The sequence below is a fragment of the Naegleria lovaniensis genome (assembly GCF_003324165.1).
Source record: "Naegleria lovaniensis strain ATCC 30569 chromosome Unknown tig042, whole genome shotgun sequence".
Classification (NCBI taxonomy): Eukaryota; Heterolobosea; class Eutetramitea; order Acrasida; family Naegleriidae; genus Naegleria; species Naegleria lovaniensis.
This window is the reverse complement of record NW_025407863.1, coordinates 238820-262251: the sequence shown is the minus strand read 5'-3', so window position 1 is coordinate 262251 and position 23432 is coordinate 238820. Positions and strand designations below refer to the sequence as shown.

Below are 23432 nucleotides of genomic sequence, written 5' to 3'. Positions count from 1 at the left end.
CCCGAACTGAAGACTCCCTCAATTTGGAACCTCAAAGAGAAGCAAAGCCTTTTCTCCTCTACGCACAACAAGTACAGGCTTGATCGTGTGAAAGCGCGCTTTTGAGGGGATGATGTTCCATGAATTGAGAAAAAGAACAAGTAATCAAAAACAAACATACACCACACAAACATACAATCATCATCAGGGTAATGCATACATTTTCTTGAATCATGCCGATTATAACTTTTCAGCAGAAAAGAACCAAGAACGCCTCCTTGACCAACGGAATTAGTCAAGAAACGCGTTTCTTGTATTCATGTACAATAGTTGTAGCACTACTATTATTATCATGGTTGGGAATGATGAATAGGAAAGACTTGTGGGCGATTAGTGCGGCCGGAATACCACCCACATGCGAAAATATTGAGGTTTTCTTTGCAGAGGATTTTTCAAGACTGGTTTGCAGCGGTTGGGCTTTTCAATTCAGTGATAATGAGCTTAGTGGTTCGTTCAGCTATCAACAAGCCTCAACGAGAAAAGTGCTTCTTTCTCCAGACCTTGTTGGTATTTCAATGAATTATAGATTCATATCATGTGGGAAATACAATGTTTCGAACTACGTAGTGCGAGTGAACAACCAATATGTGATGAATCTCACTGGTTTGAAGCCTCAAACATATTGCAAACAGCAAGATGGATGCAATTTGGGAGTAATGAAGGCAACAGGCAGTGACATTTCATCATCATCCTACATGCTACTCAAAAACTATAACAATATCATGGCTATACAGAGGCCTACCTCTGAGAAGCTTGCTATTGAATCCATGTCTCTCTATTTTTGTTACGTTAGCAGCAGTGTGTCGGTAATTGATCTCAAGCTTTTGCCAGTTGCGAAAGCGAATATAACAGCCGGGTTAAACACAACTGTTGCCAATTTGACAACTCTAACCATCACTAATTCTGGTACTGACAAAGCTTCTGATGTTATTCTTGAAATTCGTTTGTCACAGCCATTGCTAAGTTTATTCAACCTGACCTTCACGAATTTCAGAAAACTTGTAGAAAGCAAGAATTTAACGTACTTGTACTCCATTACAACCACGTTGCAAGCTAAAAGTGCTTCATCTGCTCAGTATTTAATTAAGAATTTGAACATTGCCCAGAATGAGACAGTCTCTTTTGACATATCCAGCTCCCTTAATGTTTCTCTCTTGAACGCCAGCATGACCTCAATCATGAATATTACGATTTCTGGCAATGGCAATTATTTCGAAAAGGAGACAACTAATAACATCCAGCAAACAACGCTGTTCATTAACACGACCTCTATACTACCTTCAGCGAAAAACAACAGCTCCAATTCTCCGCCAACACAACCCACTCCTCAAAATTCAACATCTTTTACATATTCAAACTTTTCAGCCACTCAAGCGTTTGCTCTCAAAAGCGGGGATACAATATCATTGATATTTACTCCCAGCTCCAACTCATCATGTTTCATACACGCGATCTTTCAGTTTCAGCAAGCCTTTAACGGAAGTGTTGGAATTACCTCGTCCATTCGTACTCAATCCCTCATTAACATTTCCACTAGTGGTAAGTAATCCTATGAATACGAAAAAATCAAGAACCTTTCACATTATTCAGACTTTCTTGAAAACTCTCTTAGATTAATCATTCCTTCAAACTACTTGAACTGTTTGAACAAATCAGCCAAGACCAATGTTACCATTCAATTTTTTTCAACCTCGGTGATTAAGGCGCCAATGAATGCCACTCTGTTTAAAAAAGGTACGTTTGTCACTAACATTGAAAAGATTTGCAAGTAACATGAAAATTAGAAATTTCAGTTTTGAACAACCTTTCGTCATCATTTATGGTCAACAGTTCAAGTTTGGGAGATTTATCTGCTTTTGTGATACCAACTCTTGGTCGAGAGTATACTCCTCAAGACATTCAAATCAACACACAAGTTAACTACTATTCCACACTTATTTCGCCGTACTCATTGTTTCTTGTTTACAATAGTTCAGCTCCATTGATCCTAAAGGAGAACAGGGCTCTTCGGCAAACTGCACAATCACCCTTCCAGTTTCTTGTGTCTTCCGTCTTTATTGAGTCGGGAAGCACTCTGATAGTGGTTGCAAATCAAAAAAAGGTAGAACGGGCAAGTTTGGCAATTAAAGTGCCTCAAAAGTATTCCAATCCCCCTGCCATAACCTCCTCTTTTACAGGTGTGGTTTCCCAAACATTCCCTCAATCTCCTTCAGGAATATATCCTGTTGCTGTATCATTCAACCTCCCACAAACAACCACGAAAACCATGACCATAAGCTTTACAGTGCAGAAACTTGTTGCAGTTCAAAGCAAGAGCGGAATAAGTAAGGCACCTCCAATGATTTCCATATTGGGAATTCAAGATTCTGGAGTCAACAAGAGATCAGTTCTTGTTTCATCATTTTCAGCTCAATATGCTTGTCTACCAAACGCTAATGCGGATTCGCTCTATATTAACAGTTACGTTCCTCTCTCAGGACTGAGTGGTGATTGGATGTTTAAGCTTGTCCTTGATCCATCTTACACCTCGGTAGACTCTAGTGTCTCGCTAACTGTACAAACAAGGTCCGAAACTTTCACTCCTTCCACGAACCAAGTAGAAAAAGTTCAGATGGGATACTTGACAGCACTTGTTTCAGATTTTGAGTTCAGGATGGTTTTACCTGTATACCAAAATAAGATGACGTACACCTTAACGTTTAAGAGCAACGAGCTCTATTTAACCAACGGGGACTATGAAATTTATTTTAGTGTTGGGTTTAAACCTACACAACAAAGCTATCATTTGAAAACACCAAAAATGAAGGTTGGAGGTGCAACCCAAACATACAGTTTCTTTTTGAAGTATGACAACGAAAAAGTGATTGTTTCCACCGTTGATTCATCGATCATTTACACAACTGCTACCTATACCAACCTTGATGACAAGAGCTTGAACATTCTGATTCATCCAATTTCTTCAAACTCATATGCCAGTGTTGATTGTACGACACAAAGCTCTACTGCATTTGCTTTCTTCACCATGGTGGCCAACGAACAAGAGACAGAAACATCTGACAAGATCTTGTCACCGGATTCTACTCTTACCATTTACCCAAAAACAACCATTAACGTCAATACTTCGACAGTGTACACAAGAAGCAATTATGGGAAAACATGCTTAATTGAGTTTGTCACCACTGATATTAATGCCTTCTCCGAAACTCAAATACCAGTGATGAAAGAGCGAAATTTACTAACTGAAACAGAGACTAAATATCAGATGAAGAGATTAGAGATGATAAGCTTAGGTCAATCGACCAAAACTCTTCTCAAGTTTTATTTCGAAACGATCATCTCACCATCGAAACCTTTAGTTTCTTACACGATAGAAATCCCTGACGGCTCTTTTACTGAGCTTACCATTCAAGGGTCAGTGGAAGCCTACAAGTCACTACCAAACTATTTAATGGACGAATTCTATATAGGAACATATATTAGTTCTGGTTGCAATCTTGCGTTTGTGCTATTGTACATTTTAATTGCCTTGCTTATTTTCGCCGTTCAAACTTTTAGAGGTATCTTGATTGACTTGGAAGACAATGCTCGTTGGGCTGGATGCATTCCTGCCAAATTCATTGCTTGGCCCATTTTGTGCACCCTTGGTTGCTGTTCTCCTTTCTTTTGTTGTTGCCACAGCCGGATCAACAAGAGAAAGTCTGCCCTATGTTGTGCTTCATTGGTTTGGTTTTTACTTGGAGTTACGATTTTATTTGGATTTGGTATTGTTTTTGGAATTTTAATCTATGATGTGAGTGAATTAACTTTGGTATCAACCGGAACAAAAACATCTCCCAATTTCATAATTACCTCTACGGTTAGTGCATGTTGTGAAGTGCAAAGCACGCCGTACTTCAAAACGCAAAACTTTCCTTTTATTCAAGTTGGAGGAAGTTTGAAATGTATCAACTCGGCCACTGTGGATTACGTGTATCGTTTCACTGAAAATGACCTGAGTCCAACGACACCTGTATCGTATTCACAAATCAGTGGAGGACAAGCAGCGGTTGCAAGTGCTAGAATGTATTGTAAGGGGTCTAAGGTAGCCTTTGTTCCAAAGTATTTGGACCTGTCGAGAATATTTGGTATTGTTGCACCAATTGGATTCATTTTCTTGTTGCTGGCCTTAATACACGTATGCTATTTGGTGCTTGGATCATGCTTGACTCCAACGTCTAAAGAGAGCACTCTAGCAAAGTCCAACACGGCAGTGAACAATCATATCAATGATGTCATCTTTAACCCATTCCTTGTTCCGAACACCAGTGCAGTATTTGATGGAACCATTAAGGACATTGAGCTTCAAGACGCCAAAATTATGAAGCCATCAGCTGTTTCTCAACCACGAGAAATTTTGCCTCCTCCATACGCACAAGCTATGCAAAACGATATGTTTGCATTTGATAGAGCAATAAGTGTGTACAATTTAGATGACGCCCAACAACCAGCTCAATTTGTTGCCTATACACAAAACGTACCTGGCAATATGACTTGCTAAACATTGATGCCTGTCAACAAAAAGATGTTGAAAGCTATTGATAAACTATTTAATCATCCAATTTACAAAATCGTCACCTCTAAATCTGTGAGCCAACGATGAAATAACCATTTTCTTTTCATTACTTTCTGTACTCTCCAGATCATATAAAATACACAGATTATGTACAAGGGTCTCTTCCAAGGTTCTCGACGGATCTTGTCGAATGAATTCTTCAAGAGTTTCAATAGCTTTGGTAAGCTCGCACATGTACAATTCACAAATGGCCTTATTATTAGCTGCATTAACACAGAAAGGATCTAATTCTTTCAAAATAAAATCAAAATCTTTACAAGCATCAGCATAATAGCCCAATGCAAATTTCATGTAGCCATTATTGGACCGAACAATGACTGATCGTTCTGGATTGATAGCTCTTTTCTCAACATTTAAAAAGTGCTCTTTCGCTGGCTTCAAAATTCCCTGTTGCAAATAAAGACATCCAACTAAAGACTCCAATCTTTGATAGGATTCAAAATCTGTTTTTTCCATTGGAGCATAATATTTTAACATCTTTTCTGACAGTTGAAGAGCCAGATAATACTCTTTTCTAGCAATGTGACATGTCACAATAAAGAAAACGACTCGTTGTTCTCTAATTCTCCATTCTTCTTGTGATCCTTCAAATGGTGTATATGAAATGGTTATTTTAGAATGCATTTTAGCTCTCTTACTATACAAAATTCCACCAGTGTGCTTTCCGTTCTCGTCTTTGATTTGATCAGAACAAACTTTTAGAAGAGCATACAATCGATCCATAGCAATAGCTGACCCATCCGTCACAGATGGTAGAGGAGGTAAATTCGGATTCGATTGTTGTTGTTGAATCACTTGTTGTTGCTGTTGTTGTTGACTTGTAGGATTACGTAAATATTGAATCAATGGAATGATGGCCTTGATAATGAGAATACTGAAAGGCATCATATTTCCAGATCTACTGTTGGCACCACTTGTATTATAAATATTTGGATACTTTTCATAAAAGTAACTCGAGTTATTTTCTAAATCTCCCATCATATCCACACATTGTTGAGCATAATCACCAATATTTAATCGAAGTAAGCTCACTAATTGGCACAATCTCCATTGTAACAACTCATGTGGTCTTCCAGGCAATTGCAATTGTTTCTCACACAATTTGAGCATTTCTTTCCATGATTCACTTTGTCCCAATTCCACACATCCATCCAACGATGGTGCTTTAATATCTTGCATTCTCTTCACTAAACGCGGAGGAAATTCTCGATTCTTTAAAAAGTTTTTGACTGCTTCTTGTTGAGATAATGATATGGCTCCAACTCCATACATGGTACTTGAACGTACATTGGTGGGTGTTGTTGTTGTAGCTGTTGTTGGATGATCCGAAACACTACTTGGTAGGAATGTAGGACTACTATGACTACTCAAAAGTGGAGAAGATAAATTAGAGGAAGAATGAGAAGAATGAAGAGCACTGGATCCGCCCACCGAGGGTGATGATGTAAAGGCTTGCAATGGTTGTTGTCCGAGGCCCGAAGCTTGTGAGATGCTTCTATGCATGGAACTATTATAAGGAATTCCCGTAGTGGATGATGTTGTGTTGGGAGAGGATGGATTTTCAAGAGGATGAGAAATAGTGGGATTACTGTTGGTCATGTAATTATTCATGATGATGATCTAATATTTTTTTTACAAAATTAATAATTGATTTTTTTGTAACATTAAAATATCAACAAGTGAATCATTAATGAAATTAATGAGCCATACTGTTGTTTACAAATGAAATTTCAGTAGTATCGAGAGTTCACAAAAACTGTCAGAACATCATTATAATCGATCATGACACTAAAAAAAAATGTTCTTCTTCTCAACACAATCGAGAGCTGGGAAATTCCAACCGTGCCGTTCCATCACTCTTCGACATGGTCATCCTCTCTTCCTCCTCTGTATCTCTTCCATCTTGTTTGTTCAATTTTTCATGTTCACATCATTTTCACTCGCCATCGATGACACTTTTCAACACATTTTCCTTTCTGACGACACTCCACAAGTCCGAGAGGTGACTGGTGTTCACAAAAAACCACAACCAAATTCCATACGCACTCATCCTTCTCCTCTCACAAGTGTTATTTATTCTCTTTCATCCAATTATTCAGTGATGGATGATTTAGATTTTACATTTCATCTTCCAATTTGTCCTACAACACTTTATATCAATCCAAATACTGGAAAATTTGATTTACTCGTTCAAGCTCCTTCCACCTTTTCCATGTATATTGTCATTGCAGTCATGTCATTGTTGTTTGCAAGTATTGTCTTTTCATCCTATAATTCTGTATTTTTACCACATGTGAAAAAACGAATTCGAACCAGTTCAATTTCTAATACGTTGTGGATTGTTTACTTTTTATTGGTTGCATTGAGAGCAGTTCTAAATGCAGTGCATTTTGGAAAACCAACTGAATTGAAACGAGATAATCGATTTTTATATGGAATGACGATATGTGGCATGTTGATGCATTCCTTGTCGGCATTGTTTTTGACCTTGTCTCTCAATTATCAAAGAAAACATCGATCTGGATTTGCTCTCAAAGACAAGTCGTATAGAGCCATGCTTCATTTACAAATTGCAGAAGAACGAGAAGAAGAACGAATGAAATCAACATTTCAGAGAAATACGACGTTTATTCGAAAATATGGAGCTTCCATTTTTTGGACCATCTTTTCATTTGAAGCATTTGCAACGTTGTGTTTTGTGTTTTCAGTGATTGCCATTCTCTTGAGAGCTCTTCATTCAAATAATTTACAAAATGTGGAAATTTACAAATGGCTTCAATTTTCAGCAATATTATTTCAACGCGTTCCAATTGCCATCATTTCGATTTTAATTATTTTCAATGGACTTTTCACAAAACTCTTCAAAAAGAAGAATAGAATGAGTACTCCATATTCCACATTGACTACATCTTCAGAATTAACATCAACCAATCACACCAATGGAGGACCCACTATTTTAACACGTCTCTTAATCTTGATGGCTCTTTTATTGAACATTCCCAATGACATTCCACTCTCTTATTGGAATTATTTTATTTATGGATCGAGTTTGGAGAATTTTCCAAGATGTCTCTTTCATTTTGCGAGTATTTTTGATTGCATCTTGTTACTCTTCTTTTTCTCACTCGTGTTGTGGCTTTTTGTCATGATTATTGAATTTAGAAGATATCGAAAGGAAACTGTAGAAGCTGCTTTATCGGATACTGTAGAGAATTTTGAATAGAAGGTAGGAATTTTTCTTCGAATTTGTTGTTGTGATTGTCGTTCGATTCGAAAGTTCACACAAGTTTTCACAATTCGTTCTTTTTGAAAGGAACAATAAATACACCTTTTATGAATATCATCCATTTCGAGAGTTGAGAGGAAGTACTTTGAATTCGAAGTATTTCCCTTAGTCCTTTTTGTATTTTTGTCTCTTCCCATCACTTGACAGTTGGTTACAAAAAAAAATGAATCTCTTCTCCCGATTGAAACCATCTCAGGTCTCGACCGAAGATCATGCTGAAACTCTATCCTGCATTGAACAAGCCCATCCTAACAATAATAATAACAATAACAACAATAATAATAACACAACCATACAAACAACAAATAAATCTCCACGACCATCCTCTTCCAATAATCATCAACAAGTTAAAATTTCCTCATCCGACACCTCCACTCCTTCTCCCAATTCAGTGTACAATACCTTTGAGAAGAAGTATGATTTGGAATCTAATTTGTCTCATTTAGGTCAAATATTTAATACCGAGTTGTGTCATACGGATCTTTCCGAACAAAAATTTGAAAGAGATTTAATGAGAATGTTAAAGTAAGTGGTTGTAATATTCTTGAGTGTGTGTTAGTGTGTGTGTGTGATTATAATTGTGAAAAACGATGAAATAATTATTCATATTTTGAAATTGTTAAAAATTTTCGGCAATCATTGAATGGCATTGAATCGTGATGAAACTTTTTTCAAAATAGAGTCATTTCTTTAGTGAGTGTCAAGAAACCACTATTGGAAACTGGTTCTGTCACCTCTACAACGATTCTGTCCGATGAGTCGATGGATCAATTAGTGTTACTTCCATCGTCGAAAGAGAGTGGTGAACAACATTTGAATCACATCAACCGTTTCACACCCTTGTCACTGTCACCTCGAACATTTGAAATCATTCCATGAAGAAGTCAACAAGAATCACAGATGAATCACAGCAATAGCTCTTCTGGAATTACCATGTTTATAGAATTGTTAAATGGATTGGGAAAGTTATTTAATGATTCATCCAAACATTCAATTGCCAATTCGAATTCACATAATCATGTCTTGTATTATGAATCACTCACTGAAAATGATTATTATGAAGCATTGAATCATGTTCCATCCAATCTTGACGATTCCGACATGAAAATAGTGTTAAAAAAATTATATTCGACCAATCATCCAGAAATTCTCAGATTTTTGTGTGGAATTGCACAATTAGTGGTCGTTTCAACACTTGGTAAAATTGCATCTGCGATTTTACAATCCAAAATTCCATTGCAACCCAAAGACGTTCGAGGTAGTTGGACGGTTGAGTTTAGAAGATATGAAGAAGGTGCAGATCCACATGGATGTTCGTTTGGAATTCTTCATCAGAGAACAGATTGTATCATGAAGAAGGAAAGTCCTTCAATTTTGAAACCAGTGTATAATTTCCAATGGCAAATTGAAATCAAATTCAAAACCATTGCAATTAGCTCAGTAGATGTTGTCACTGTGAGATTGTTAAATATTGATTGGATTTGTGATCCAACTTTGAAAATTAGTGACACTGAAAAAGAAGAATTAATTGGCATTTGTAAAAAGTTCTTCTCATTCGATCGAGCGAACAACAAATTGCATGAATTCGATCAGACATGTTTAGTACCCTCTGGAAAAGTACTCGTAGAATGTTCTCACAAGTGTGACGATTCTATACTTTCCGCTAATACTTCTGACAAAGATGCAACCACTCCAAGAGGAAGTGAAAAACACACACCAACCATTGCGACCACTCCAACCATCGTTAGTAATGATAAGAATTCCAAGCAACACAAAAGATCAAATGAAATGGGTTGGTTAAAGAAATTATTAATGAGCTCTTCGACCTCATCGGAAGAAATATTTGAAACTCTGTCGAGTTATAAACAACAAGAACCCTCTCCAAGCACACCAAGAAAGTGAGAACATTATCAATGTTCAATGTACATAAATTTTCAAGTTCAGTCCAGTTTTTTTCACACATTGCATGTCGGTGTTAAGAAGGTATGTTAAATCTTTTATAACCATTAAGCGTTTGTTACACCAATCATTACACACAACAAAGTCTTTGGTGCTAACCTTTCCAGGTGGAAGTTTCACACAAGAACTCCATTCAATTATCAAGAGTGGTCCGGACATTCCGTCTGCAGCAATGCAACAATGTCAACAATAGAACCCAACATGGCTGGAATTCCATCATGACTGTAACCTGTCACCAAAATTCCAGCAATTAATTCAGCTCGATTATTGGTCTTGTTTGAGTGCCAATTGTAACAACAAGACTCGATCAAACGTTAACAAATAGAACCTCACCCGTGGAATATCGAACCCAAAAATCGTTGAGAGCATGGTAGAAGTTTTGAGGTAATACATCTTCAATATTACCAGCCGAGAAGGTCATGAATTATTGTTGGTTTCACAAACATGAAAGAGAACTTCATTTTAAGAAAGTATATTTAACCGTGTTGCGGTTCCACACACTATTTACAAAGTCCAAACATAAATTCCGCTGTCCACGGACAGTTCACTTTTGAATTCACTTTTTCTTGGCCACGGTCAAGATGTATTTAGTTCTCAATTTAAAAATGTTTGGAATTTCACCAGAAAACTCAATATGATACACTCCAGGTTTTAAATTTTCCAACATGACCCACCAACCATCTGCTCTTGCAATGGTTCTGACGCTTGGGTGACCAAATATATTTCCTTCTGCAGGAGTTACCTTGTACTTTTTAGAAATAACACGATGTCTTGTTAAATCCTCCTTGTTAAACTTTTTTCCATTAATTTCCAAAGACAAGGATTCCACCAAATTCATGGAAACAATGACACATGCCAAATTATAGTGATCTGTTCCTTTGACTAATCCTGGTACATTCTTGATAAAGTCACAAGTCTCAATTCCAAGATTTTCAACATTAATAATTGGGAAGAAAATACTCTTTCCATAAGGAACGTGCATTTACGAAGAGCGAATGGAGAAAATCCACTCAAGAACCAAACTTTTCCTTTTTGACCAACGTGACAACAACTACCATCAGTGTCAGTCATTGGATTGCATACAGGACCATTTCCCATGGCCCATTGCCACCATCTGGCAGCATTCTTTTGGTAGACTTGATAATTACGTTTAGGAACTGGATCCAAAATGTGGACTTTTGGTTTTTTGCAAAGAACTTGTGAAGCAAAACACAAGAAGGCGAACAAGACCACTAGGGTCAAAACGGTTGTAGTTTTTCTGATCATGGAATTTGTTTCTTGTTTAATCAATTGCAGTCCGTTTCACAAAACAAGTTTTTCAACATCAATTCCTTGTTCACAACGGACCTTTTTGAACTACCTAATACCTTGGATTTGATTAGTTTGATATGAGCTCGCAAGACTATACCAGGAAAACAAGGTAAATAACACCTTGCTTTTTGAGCTCTCCGTATGTTGATGCCACGACAAGAATCCACCACCAAGGCAAGGGCTCGTCATACATGTTTTTCCACTGGAATGTTTTGATTGTTAACATGAGTTTCCGTCACCACCGAACTCAAATCGAATATATCCAAATTCCTTTCCCGACGACCTGCATCAGCATAGACATCAGTTGAACACCATGCAGTGCTGTCATCTGATGACGACATCAGAAAAATTAGTTGTCATGTCTTAGAAATATCAATCATCATATCGCTACTTATGCATGGTGGTTAGATGTGGTTTATGCTTGCATACGTGCAAGCTGGTTTGATGTTACTTTACTGCGTATGTTGTTGATCAAGTTCATTCACAAAGAAAAAAAATGTCTTGTCCTTTCGAGCAACACAATTCTTTTGTGTTTCTCAATGGCGTGCGCTATCAAATCCACACACAGTTCAATACGGAAACTCATGAATTTACCCAAATCATGCATGAAATTTCCACTCCGAATCAACAATACAACAAGAAGCGAAAAGATTCTCCATGTCTGACGAATAATGGCGACAACCAACAATTCAGGAAAATATTGAAAATTGTAAAACAATACACGGATGAAAATTTCATTCCGATTCAACATGAATTACTTTTAAAACAAAAAGACATGTTTTGGGAAGTGATTCAATTCTTGGAAATGAGTGATATTGTTTTCCATGTGAGAAGTGTCTGCAAGGTTTGGAATGATTGGATTCTTTATGAATACAATTCCAATTGGAAGAACATGTATCAACAAAACTTTAACAACTTGCTACCACAGCAACATCACAATGAAGTGAATGGAGTGAAATTCTTTCTTTTTCCTCTCTATTTATACCGAAAGGCACAACGTTATCATCAGGAAAATTATAAACCCAATACAGGGCTCAAGTTATCCAGAATCACCGAATTATTACAATTACCTCAGATGCAACAATTGCAGCGAGCACTCAATTCGTGCTTATTCATCAAAAAGTTCGAACTTTCTGAATTTGAATATTCCAATGATTGCGGCATGACAGAACTCGATGGAAAGATCATGATCCACAACGTTCATGGAAATGGTGTTGTGTTACTGCTTGACATTTCCTCAAGCAATTATTCTACTCAGTTTTCATATGAGGGCCGTGACCATTTAACTATTTCTTATCGTGAGCTCGTTTCACATGAAGAGGGAAAGAATCATTCTCTTGTAGAGATATCTACTTACAATGATGATACAACGTGTGATGTTGAACGAGAACAGATTGAGCTCATATTTGAGAAATTGGGTCTTGATTCACTCGTAGCAGAGCGTAAGAATGGTGGGAAAAAATTGACGGATATTCTTGAAGTGCTTACTTTGATTCCGTTTGATTCTTATCGCAATCGTAAAGGTCATACCTTTTATCCCCGCAAGCGCACCTTAGATTACTTTGACCGTATTGATGACGAGAATGACGATTGAGACGAGCTCTAAAGTGCTTTACATTCTTGTTAGTATCGTTCAAATATATCCGTGACAAGAAATTGAAGATATTCTTGAAGTAATCAAATTAATAATGAAAAGATGAATTTAATGATTATTTCAAGTTTGTTGATCCCTCCTCATACTTGGTCAAATGTCTTAATGTTTTTCTGAGATACAACGCGGTTTGTCTTAACACTTGTGGCACTCCATATATGGAAGCATTAATAATACTGAAAGGAATCCATCCATTGGGCTTTGCTTGATTCACATAGACCATTTTCAAATCTCCATTTTCAAGTTGTTTCAAACGAAGTGTGGAGAAGATATTTTCTCCTCGGACAGCCCCTTTCACAGGTTGAATATTGGATGGCAATTGATACCCTTCAGGAACACCGTGGAGGTGAAAATCAATTCGTTGTCCTGTGGAAAACTTTCAATTCGATAAATATTAATGAAATCTCTCGATGACACCATTGCTTTTGGATAATGGCATGTGACCATTATTCATGACCAAAGTTTGTATAATTAAATTGCATGGCTATGTCATTGCAAACTCACCTAATGAAGGACTTGCAAAATATTGAACAAACCAATCTCCCTCTTCATCGTGCCACTTTTCCACAATGTCACTTCGCATCGTGTGCGCGTCAAACTCTTTCCGAACATTCATATCATTTGTTAAAAAGTCTCCATAAATTCTTGTGCATTCATATTCTCACAAATTCCCTCTCCTCTTACGATGGATGTTTCATCAGTACCTTTGACAAAGATAAGGAGATCATTCTTTGTGTGATAGTATTTGAAAGTGGTGCCATCGTGCAAGACTTCAGGAGAGGAAAGTTTGAGACCCTTTTCCCGAGCTTGATACCAATGTTGTTTGAGAGAAGATCGTATCGATGGATTGGAGGAGTCTGAAGAATTCATTCTGGTTTTTTTGTGTGTTAAAGTTCCATCAACAAGCTGTCATCACGATCGCACTTATCGCAGTAGTAGGATCCGCCAAAGCAGATCGATGAAATAGACCGACCATTCGTTTCCTTAAATTTGTATTCATACATAATATCTGTCTTGCTCTTGTCATGCCAACACGCTATAAAAACGTTTGAAAGGATTGGTGAATAAAAGTTCATGCTCCTCCATTCAAGCTAAAAAAATACAAAAAATGCAATCAGAAGATATTGAAACACTCACATTGCGAGGAGATGAGAAGGCTTTGCGATCACTGATTGAAAAAAGAATTTATCCACCTTCGTCTTTTCCTTTAAATACGGCAGCAGGACATGGCTTGTTGAATATTGTAAAATTATTTGTTGAGGAAGCGAAATGCAATATCAATCAGAAAGATCTGGTAAGGATTGATTGTTTAAAGGGACAACATCGGAATCATTATTTCAAATAACAACAATGATGATCATTAGGACAACATGACACCTCTCGCAATGGCTTGTTGGCGGAATCGACACTTAGTCGTTCAATATTTATGTTCTTTTCAGAATATTGAATTGAATATTAAATTTACTAGAGCTGAAAATACTTGCCTACATATTGCAGCCATGTATGGATATCATGATATTGTGCAATGTTTGTTGAAATATGGAGCTGAAAAAACACTTGTAAATTATGTGAGTATCTTGTAAAATTAATGGCCAAGTGTAATTTCCTTACACATGAATAACAGTATTGGAGAACAGCAGAGGACGAGGCTTTGAAAAGAGGCTACACAGACTTGGCATCATTCATTTCAAGATTTGAATTGGGCATGGTAAGTAATTGGATCCAGTTAGCTGCTTGTTGCTGAGCCATTCGTTCATACAACTCTTTAGGCTATAAAATTAAAACTTAAAAGACAGATACTAGAACAAGACACCTACAGTGAATATCACCTTTCTGACATCTCCCTCATTGCTGTCTCGTAATGATGAACATGTCTCTATCACAAGTTTCAGGTCGTCAATAAATGATGGGAATTCTCATTCCTTCACACATCACGCTACAAAAAAATGTCGAAACAAGAACAACCACCACACACTGTCGAAGACGATGACGATTGGGCTGATGTTGAAGATGATGAAGAAGAGCAACCACAACATGGGGTCTCCAAAGAGGATTATCAAGAATATGATGAAAATTATGATGAAGAAAAATTCGAGGCTGAATATCAGCAATATTTGAAGGGCTTGAAGAAATCGGAATCAAAGACTTCATCATCATCCGAGGCGAACAAGCCATCCACAAATCAATCATCATCAGGTGAGTATAGTCTTGATCACGATCGTATTCCTTCTTAATTGAACACTCTCTATTAATTGATGATCATTACATACAACTTTGTTCATATGATGATCATCAAGGTACTGGCGAACCCAAACAAGGTACCACCACCACTAAACCCACGGGTCAAGATAAGCACCATCATCGAAGACAACTTCAAAAACCAAGAAGAGAGTCCAGTCCACAACAACAAGAAAATGCTGTCAATCAAGAAAAGGCAAAGAGCGAGCCATCCACCTCTAGCACTTCTGCTGCAACAAGTTCCTCTGCTTTAAACCCCAATGTAAAATCCTTCCAACCAAGAAATCAAAACGAGCAAAGCCAGACACACGAGAGACAATACAAACCCTCTTCCTTCAAACAACACAAACCTCAAACTCAAGCAAGAAACATCGTTCAGAAGAAGAAACCATTAATTTTATTAAGAATTTGATGGGAAGCTTACTTCTGGATTCGATAAAGTGTCTAGCGCAGCCAGTCAAACACCACAAGTCTACGAAAGCACACGTCATCACATTTTCAAAAAGTTCTCCTTCTACAAGCAATCACCAACAATGCAACAAGCTTGGGTTGATATTTTGTATGAGCAAGCTGTTGAAAGAGGAATTTATAATACGATTGGTAACCTATTGAAGGAGCAACTCGACGAAAATGAGTCACAATTAGAGGACACAGTAATTGCAGAAATCAAAAAGAAACTCTTAACTACTTGCCAAAAAGGCTTTACGGAAGAATTTAAAGTCACTGATAGCTCAAAGACCCTAGAAGAGGAATATCAATACCAAAGAAGAAGATGTAATAATGTTTTATTTATTGGAAAGCTTGTGTCATGCTTGGTAGTAGACGCATCTATTGGATTTAAAATACTGGATATGTTGTTGAGCAATCCTACTGAGTTAAATGTCAAACTTGTCACACTATTCTTGCCAGTAGCAGGTACAATTCTCGCAAGAATGAAGCACAAAAAGCAATTAGATGAATGTTTTGAGAAAATTAAGAATATCGTTAACAAGGAGGCGTCATTGCCTAAAAACCTCAAGTTTGATTTGCTTTCAATGATCGACCTCAGAGAAAAACACGAGTTCATTAACATTGATAAGGGCTTGATAACCTTGCAAAAAGAGCTCTCTCACCTCAAAGAACTTGAAGCAAAGGATCAGAAAATTAATGAACTCGAGAATTTGCTAACCGAGTGGGATAAATGGTATGAGGATGAATATGGTACAGAATGGAAGCAAGGTCACCAAGATCTTAAGGTCAACCAAGATACCTCCAACAATAAGCAACAAAACAAAGACCGTCAACCACAACAATCAAACAGACAGCAAGTTCAACACAACTCTCCCAACAAGTAGAATTAAATCTTTTATTTATTATCAATAGTGTATTATTTTGTGTTGCTTATTGTGTGGAATTTCCCTTCGTTCCTTCTTCTACTACAAAATAGAAAAAATGAGCGACGATGACTCTCGAATACATGTGGGTGATGATCGGGGAGAATTCAGTGATGAACAACATCAGCAAGAACCCTCCTATCACCATCATGAGGAAGAAGAATTGAGAGAATATAATCCGAGAGATTCTACCGATGGTTTAATTCATAGTGGCCAACAACAAGCTGACGAAACCATTAACCACTCATCATCAAGAAGAGGATTTTCTGAGAATCAACGAATGATGGAAGCGGAGGACAATGGAACCTATTTATATACTGTCGATGAAAGATTTCGTTCGAGACAGCCCAACAACAAGAGAAAGATTTCCAACTCGATAATTGCATGTTGTACATGTTGTTGCTGCTGTATTCCTATCGGATTAATTGTTCTTTTAGTAGTTTATTTATTAGGCTTGTTTTTGATTGCTCCACAAATGACTGCAAATTTACAAGCCATTGTCAACGAATCAAAGAACTCTGGTGTCACTTCAACGACTTCAAATATTAGAAAAGGCACTATTTCTCAAAATGGACTTCAATACGTTCTGTTGAAAAATTCATTTGTTAAGAAACGATTTACATCATTGATGCAAGTATACACAGGAAGTTGCAACGAAGCAAATGGAGAGGAAGGTATGGCCCATATGGTTGAGCACATGGCTTTTGACAACTCGAAAGAATTTCCAGGTCGAGGAGGAGTGTGGAAACAAATTGAAGAAAGTGATGTGGGCGAATTTAATGCATACACCTATTTCAGAAGTACAGTTTATGAGTTGTACAATTCAAAAATCGGCTCTAATGAGGAGGAGAGCTTTGAACGAATTATGGGTATTCTCAATAACCAAGTTCAGCTTTCAGAAGTACTGGAAGACAGCTTAGAAACTGAAAAAGGTGCCGTTCTGGGAGAGGCTCGACGAGCAAACAACAGCTACTATCAAGCTTTATCTGCTACCTTTGAAAATCATGGAGGTGACACATTTACCATTGCTAAACGATTTCCTATTGGAAAAACTGATTCTATACGAGCATGGAAGTCTTCTGATTTAACCAAATTCTACAACAAGTGGTACAAGTTGAGCAATATGAAGCTATTCATCGTTGGAGATTTTGACTTGGACAAGCTAGAATCCATGGTGACAAAATTTTGGTCGACCAAAGTTCCAACTCTTTCACCAAAACCACAACCAGTAGACCCTGGCCACGCAACACCAAAATCTTCCCTCATTTACTTTGATGAAATTAATGGGTTGAATGGAATTAACTTTAATTTAATCACCACTTCAAAGTATGAAGGATTTCCACGAAATTATAACTATTACAGAAGAGAAATAGCTGATATGGTGTTTCAGTTGGTATACACTGCACAAGTGTTGGTAAAAATGTCCATACAATACCCAGATTTAGATTTCACAACCAGATCTGCAGGAGTAGCTCTTTCTAATGAGTATCCTTTTGCATCAAAATTAACCATTCTGTCCATTCTTACACCAGGTCCTCAACCTGAATTGTCCACATGGAGGGAAGATTTCAAGTTGGCCATTGATGAATTAAGACAAATTGCAAACGAGCCATACTCTGCCATCGTTCTTGCTGTTTCCTATGCTCTCGACGTCATACATGCTACTCCAACCTATTACGCCAATACACAAGATTCAAAAACTCTTGCAATTGAGTTGCTCGGAAATGAAGATCCCAACTTTGAATTCTTGAACGTGCATGACTCGTATGCAGCAAGATCTCAATTCCTCGGACTTAGCTTTGCTCTGGGATCAACATTAGAGCATGTGAAAGCAACAGCACAGTACGTACTGCAAGGCCTTTCTGATGTTATTGATCCTAAAAAACCCACCATCTTTGAAAATGTGAAACGTACATCTGAAATATCTGCTGCAGTGTTTTTGGGTCGTTCTGATGACATGACCAGAAATGAAAAGCCAACAAAAGAAGAAATTGCTTCCCTAATCAAAGAAGTTATTCACAGCGATACACCAGCCTCCTTTAGCTTGGATTCCTCAGCTTTGAATGCCTTGTTGACAATGTCTACTTCTCCATCTGTCACCGTACCAGAGCCAATATCAAGTGGAACCTATTCGTTAGAGTTTAAAGATGACAATTTAGATCTATCCATCTACAAACTTTCCAACGGATTGAGAGTGAACATTAAAAAATCAGATAGTAAGATGTCATACAAGAAGGGCCTTTCGTATATTGAAATCACTTCTCTGGGAGGAAAGAATAGCGAGAGCCCAAATATTAAGGGAGCTTGCGAGTTTGTGAACTATAACATTGTTGGAGGGTCAAGATTTTTAACTTCTGAGAAAGAACAGTATTATCCACAGGCCTCTAATGTTGGCTTGAAGTGCCTTGGAGACAACATTATTCTTAGTGCTGAGCTAAGTTCTGCCTGTATTAATTATCCTTCTTCTCTTGATACTCTTTGTGATGTTAAATCCAAGTCTTATGCTGACACCTTCAAGAAGCTAAGACTGTCAATGAACCCAATTTATAACAACAACGTGAAGAAAAAGGTCATTGCCAAGTACCAGAAAGATCAAGGACTTGAAATTGACGACAAATTCGATTCCATGACCTCTATTAACACCTATGCCATTGATAAGATTTTGAGAGCAGCTTTCCCTAATGAACACAGACTTCATCGCGCAACCTTACAAGATTTTAGAAACTTAAATCCTCTTGCTGTTCAACAATGGGTATCTCAACATTTTTCGTTAATTCGTAACAATGATAAGAATGTAAATAGATTTGAGATCAACATTGTAGGAGATGTTGTTATTGAGAACGTGTTGCCTCAATTAGAAAAGTGGTTTGGTACTATTCCAAGGGTCGAAAAACCATCTGAAATTCTTGGACATGATATTTATGACAAGCGACAAGTGAAAAACTTTATAGCTGATTTCCCAAGAGAGTTAACACCTCAAAACGCCTCTTATACATGTGAAGTTTTGTCCTATTCCACTAATAAGGCTCTTGTTACAGCAATTTATCCTGGAAATAGCATTAATGCTGAAAAGCCCTCACACCTCAGAGCTCAACTCTATAATGCATTACTTTCAAGATATGGATTTGATGTAATTCGTTCACAAGGTGGATTTTCATACTTTGCAATCAGTAGACCAATCTCCACAACACTTTTCCATAATTTTGGACTTAGTGCAAGTATGTTCTTAGTTGGTGACTATCCCAACCACACAGAGGACCCTCTTAACATCCAAAGAAGTGTAGATTTCTTAATTTCCTCTTTACAGAAAGATATTTCTGAAGACTTTTTCGATCATGCAAGAGATGAAGCATTGGCAGCATATTCTCTCGAATTAGACACTGAATATGCTTGGCTATCTCAAATCAGAGGTCTTTCCATAACAGCACCAGCCACGTTCCCAGATGACCATCCATTCCTTAGATTAACCAATGACATTGATATTCTCACTTACCTCAGACAAGCAAAACATGAAGATTTCAAAGACATCCTCTCAAAACAGATGAAAGACATTCGTTATGGATTGTCTGCTGTGATGGTTGCTTCGAATACTCGTCATACTCAATATCCCCAATGTTCAAGAAGTTAAAAACTGAGGAAAAATATAAGAGAACAATTCCAAGATAGGACTTTTTGAATGTGAACTCGTCAATTTGCTTTTTCTTTTCCTTAATTCTTTCATTCTTCTTCAATTGCATGATGCAACACAACAATTTAGTACCTAAAAATGCCAATTCTTACGCTTCCAGAATTTGGAAGTGGAATTTCCAAGGTTTTATATTGATGGCGAAGCGTACAAATTGTTAGAAAAATGCTGCCAGAGAGATTGGCAATTTGTGAAAGTGAGTAAAATTAAATTGTTGTGAATAAGAACAGATAAATCACAAACTTACTAATTTCAGCCCATGATCTCAGTGCACTTGCACTCGAAGTTGTAGTACAAAGGATGGAACATAGGGCCCAACATCTCTTTAGCATTGGTATGGTTTTCCTAATTTACAAACAATCACAGCTGTCATCCATCAAAAAAAAATGACAGACCAGCCCACCACGCAGTCTGTGAGTAATAACAACATGATGACCGATAACATTGTTTCGGTCCTTCCCAACATCTTTCCCTTCTTCACTTTCGAAGACATCAACACCATTCTCCTTCGTGTAAATTCTCAATGGTGCCTTCAATCACTTCGTTTTCTCTATCAACTCCTTCACACTCCCAATCGTTGCTGCCTCTTCAACAATATTGTATTTGATGCCTCTACTGGAAGTCGTATCTTTGACTTTAACGATATCAAAACCATACGTGTCGTGTTTGACACCTTGTATCGAAAACATTTTAATTTAACACAAAAAGATCCCAAACGATTGACTTTACTCTACACACATGTTCCCATCCAATATCAAAATACGGAACCTGTAGCACACAAGAAGAATGATCCATCCTCATTGCCATCCAATGATAAAAACAATGCACTCTTTCAAAATGTCGTGTCAAGTGGTTCGAGCTCGTCTACTTCTCAACTTCCACAGTCTCCTTCCTCTCCGGCATTGAAACCATCACAGGGCTCTTCAAATTCTCTGAGTAGTACCAATGGAGGTCAGAATTCAACAAATTTATCAAATTTTGCTCAACAACAAAACGCATCGGGAGGTAGTGGTACCACCAATACACAACCAACGAGTGGAACTGCTACTGCAAACAATCCAAACAGTAACACTACTGCTGCTCCAAAAGGTCTTTGCGGTGAAGAAGTGACACACATGTTCCCGTTGACTGCTTTCAATGATTCTCCAGATTTGGGATATCAATTCACAAATTACAGTTGCTTGTATTTGTACGATGGTCATTTTGTCTTTGTCCTTTATGGAAATATTTTGGGTTGTTTTGATTTATTGGGTCATGTCGTGAGGTGGAGTGAATTGGTCGATGAAAAGTTACCAACTTCACGTCGTGTGAATTACATGTTTGTGAACGCGTTCACACAAACTGAAAATTCAATAATTGTTCAATTACCTCAACAAGTTGTGTGTTTCAATAAGAAGAATGGAATGAAAGTGAACTTGATATTGAATGATCCCATTACAAAATTTCACATGATTAATGAAAAGAGAGAACGAGTGTGTTGTGTCTCTTCATTTACTGAAATTGCAGGAAATAGAAAGGATGAACACTTTGATGGAATGTGTGTATTGATTGGTGAAAATATTGTTCGTGATAAGAGTATTGATTTTACCAAATTGACAAGCATTTGGACTGAGGAACAGACCAAACAAGTTGGAGAAGCTCGATCCTCAAGGACCATTGCATTTACTGGACTTTCTCCAAGTGCTCATGATTCACATCCTTCCAATGCTCTCGTTCCATTCACAATCACAAATACTTTAACAAATTCTCGTGATGCTCAACATTTGATTATTGCTCCTGTCACGAGTAGTGAAATTACTCAAACAACTTCTGGAACTCAGAAAAGTTATACTTCTTCGAGCAGTTCTGAAACGACACGAAGAACTCCTTCCTTTGGTTTCATTGAAAAACCAAAACTTTACATCTTTGATGGTAATACTTTAACAGTGACTGTTTCAGCATCGGGACAATCCAGAGATCGACAAATGTTGTTCCGTCCAAAGAAATCTCCTGTTTTTTGTATCTTGAATGAATACGAAGGAGAAATGAGAATTGTGAACAGAGAAGGAAAGAGAACTCATATTATTAACTTGAAAAAGATTTGTGGTGACCCCAAGTCGAAACAATTGAAACAATTACCATTTAGAGACATTACCAATTGGCATTTCCTTGTTGGAGAAAAGCCAGATATTGCCATTATTCAACCAGATATTGGTAGAATTTTACACTTGAAAGATTTACTTCCATCTGAAATTTCGCCTGACAAGATTTTCATTGTTGAAAAACAAACTAGTGAAACTAGACCAGGAATTTCCAGATTGGACGGTATTGTCACCATTCAGAAAGAAGAGAAATTAATTTCCTATTATGAATTTGTTGAAAGCAGTTCAAGTATTTTGGAAGGAACATTCCAATTGAAATGGAGTCAAACACTGTCATGGAAGAAGGATGCTCAATTCATGTTTGAATTTTCACACATTCAACATTCCATTTCAGCTCCTCTTTGTCCCAACTCGAATGAAGAATCAAGAGTTCTTGTATTTTCTAGACAAGTCATTGATCAACGTAGATTCCTCACCATTCAACAACGTTTAGACATTCAACTCATTGCTGTGAACATGAAAGATGGATCTATTAGATGGCAAAAAGTACATGAATGTTATCACGGAAGTGGAGGAGATTTATCAGAAGCTGAAAAGGGATTTGACATTTCATTTTGTAAACGTTTCACATGCAAGAAGGGTGACGACAAACTTGTCATTACCAATCCTCAATTATGTCTTGTAAGATCCTTCTTTTCTCCAATGATTAAGCCAGATAAGGGTGTTGCCATTTGTGTTGCCTACAAACTCGAAGATGGAGAAATATTATGGAATTACAATGAAAAGAGAAAAGGTGCAAAAATAGCCGATGATTATATTTTCAATGTGGAACATCAAAAAGGGCAGAATAATCCAAATAATAACACGGAAGAGTCAGAGGATGGAAACGATTCAGATTCTGAAAATGGAGATCATGATGGAAAGAAGAAGGGAGGAACAAAGAATGCAAAATCCAACAATAATAAGGACTGTATGGTCATGTAAACTCATCAAATTCACACACACAAACACACGATATGGAGATTGGTGCACGTGCTGCATGGAATGACAACACACACATGAATGTTGTTGTTGTTAAAACACAATAAATTGACAAAGTCTTTCACTTTCAACTTGTATGTGATTTGAAAACGAATAGAATTTCCATGAAACCGTTCAGATGAATCAAATAAATACCCATATTATTTATTAAATATT

General features: G+C 37.3%; 13 protein-coding genes across 13 annotated transcripts; 10 read left to right on the top strand and 3 right to left on the bottom strand.

Moving 5' to 3' along the window:
- Positions 1 to 341: 341 nt before the first annotated feature.
- On the top strand, positions 342 to 4576 carry C9374_010341 (uncharacterized protein; the record flags this gene model as incomplete). The annotated part of the gene is made up of 3 exons (XM_044685875.1): positions 342 to 1578; positions 1630 to 1773; positions 1824 to 4576. 3 exons carry the CDS (start codon positions 342 to 344, stop codon positions 4574 to 4576), a joined length of 4134 nt encoding a protein of 1377 aa, XP_044544141.1.
- Positions 4577 to 4621: 45 nt separating this feature from the next.
- C9374_010340 (uncharacterized protein) lies at positions 4622 to 6262 on the bottom strand (the record flags this gene model as incomplete). Its single annotated transcript, XM_044685874.1, has 1 exon — positions 4622 to 6262. The coding sequence occupies one exon, from the start codon at positions 6260 to 6262 to the stop codon at positions 4622 to 4624; it is 1641 nt and encodes a 546-aa protein (XP_044544140.1).
- Positions 6263 to 6449: 187 nt separating this feature from the next.
- Positions 6450 to 7874, top strand: C9374_010339 (uncharacterized protein; the record flags this gene model as incomplete). The annotated part of the gene is made up of 1 exon (XM_044685872.1): positions 6450 to 7874. The coding sequence occupies one exon, from the start codon at positions 6450 to 6452 to the stop codon at positions 7872 to 7874; it is 1425 nt and encodes a 474-aa protein (XP_044544139.1).
- Positions 7875 to 8100: 226 nt separating this feature from the next.
- On the top strand, positions 8101 to 8816 carry C9374_010338 (uncharacterized protein; the record flags this gene model as incomplete). The annotated part of the gene is made up of 2 exons (XM_044685871.1): positions 8101 to 8462; positions 8618 to 8816. The coding sequence occupies 2 exons, from the start codon at positions 8101 to 8103 to the stop codon at positions 8814 to 8816; spliced, it is 561 nt and encodes a 186-aa protein (XP_044544138.1).
- Positions 8817 to 8837: 21 nt separating this feature from the next.
- Positions 8838 to 9839, top strand: C9374_010337 (uncharacterized protein; the record flags this gene model as incomplete). The annotated part of the gene is made up of 1 exon (XM_044685870.1): positions 8838 to 9839. One exon carries the CDS (start codon positions 8838 to 8840, stop codon positions 9837 to 9839), a length of 1002 nt encoding a protein of 333 aa, XP_044544137.1.
- A 613-nt stretch (positions 9840 to 10452) lies between these two features.
- C9374_010336 (uncharacterized protein) lies at positions 10453 to 10878 on the bottom strand (the record flags this gene model as incomplete). Its single annotated transcript, XM_044685869.1, has 1 exon — positions 10453 to 10878. The coding sequence occupies one exon, from the start codon at positions 10876 to 10878 to the stop codon at positions 10453 to 10455; it is 426 nt and encodes a 141-aa protein (XP_044544136.1).
- An 825-nt stretch (positions 10879 to 11703) lies between these two features.
- On the top strand, positions 11704 to 12801 carry C9374_010335 (uncharacterized protein; the record flags this gene model as incomplete). The annotated part of the gene is made up of 1 exon (XM_044685868.1): positions 11704 to 12801. The coding sequence occupies one exon, from the start codon at positions 11704 to 11706 to the stop codon at positions 12799 to 12801; it is 1098 nt and encodes a 365-aa protein (XP_044544135.1).
- Positions 12802 to 12916: 115 nt separating this feature from the next.
- Positions 12917 to 13728, bottom strand: C9374_010334 (uncharacterized protein; the record flags this gene model as incomplete). Its single annotated transcript, XM_044685867.1, has 3 exons — positions 12917 to 13224; positions 13363 to 13458; positions 13563 to 13728. 3 exons carry the CDS (start codon positions 13726 to 13728, stop codon positions 12917 to 12919), a joined length of 570 nt encoding a protein of 189 aa, XP_044544134.1.
- A 238-nt stretch (positions 13729 to 13966) lies between these two features.
- On the top strand, positions 13967 to 14720 carry C9374_010333 (uncharacterized protein; the record flags this gene model as incomplete). Its single annotated transcript, XM_044685866.1, has 4 exons — positions 13967 to 14152; positions 14223 to 14426; positions 14483 to 14566; positions 14628 to 14720. 4 exons carry the CDS (start codon positions 13967 to 13969, stop codon positions 14718 to 14720), a joined length of 567 nt encoding a protein of 188 aa, XP_044544133.1.
- An 84-nt stretch (positions 14721 to 14804) lies between these two features.
- Positions 14805 to 15508, top strand: C9374_010332 (uncharacterized protein; the record flags this gene model as incomplete). Its single annotated transcript, XM_044685865.1, has 2 exons — positions 14805 to 15054; positions 15156 to 15508. 2 exons carry the CDS (start codon positions 14805 to 14807, stop codon positions 15506 to 15508), a joined length of 603 nt encoding a protein of 200 aa, XP_044544132.1.
- A 121-nt stretch (positions 15509 to 15629) lies between these two features.
- Positions 15630 to 16430, top strand: C9374_010331 (uncharacterized protein; the record flags this gene model as incomplete). The annotated part of the gene is made up of 1 exon (XM_044685864.1): positions 15630 to 16430. One exon carries the CDS (start codon positions 15630 to 15632, stop codon positions 16428 to 16430), a length of 801 nt encoding a protein of 266 aa, XP_044544131.1.
- A 97-nt stretch (positions 16431 to 16527) lies between these two features.
- On the top strand, positions 16528 to 20097 carry C9374_010330 (uncharacterized protein; the record flags this gene model as incomplete). Its single annotated transcript, XM_044685863.1, has 1 exon — positions 16528 to 20097. One exon carries the CDS (start codon positions 16528 to 16530, stop codon positions 20095 to 20097), a length of 3570 nt encoding a protein of 1189 aa, XP_044544130.1.
- Positions 20098 to 20540: 443 nt separating this feature from the next.
- Positions 20541 to 23219, top strand: C9374_010329 (uncharacterized protein; the record flags this gene model as incomplete). The annotated part of the gene is made up of 1 exon (XM_044685861.1): positions 20541 to 23219. The coding sequence occupies one exon, from the start codon at positions 20541 to 20543 to the stop codon at positions 23217 to 23219; it is 2679 nt and encodes an 892-aa protein (XP_044544129.1).
- Between the last annotated feature and the right edge of the window lie 213 nt (positions 23220 to 23432).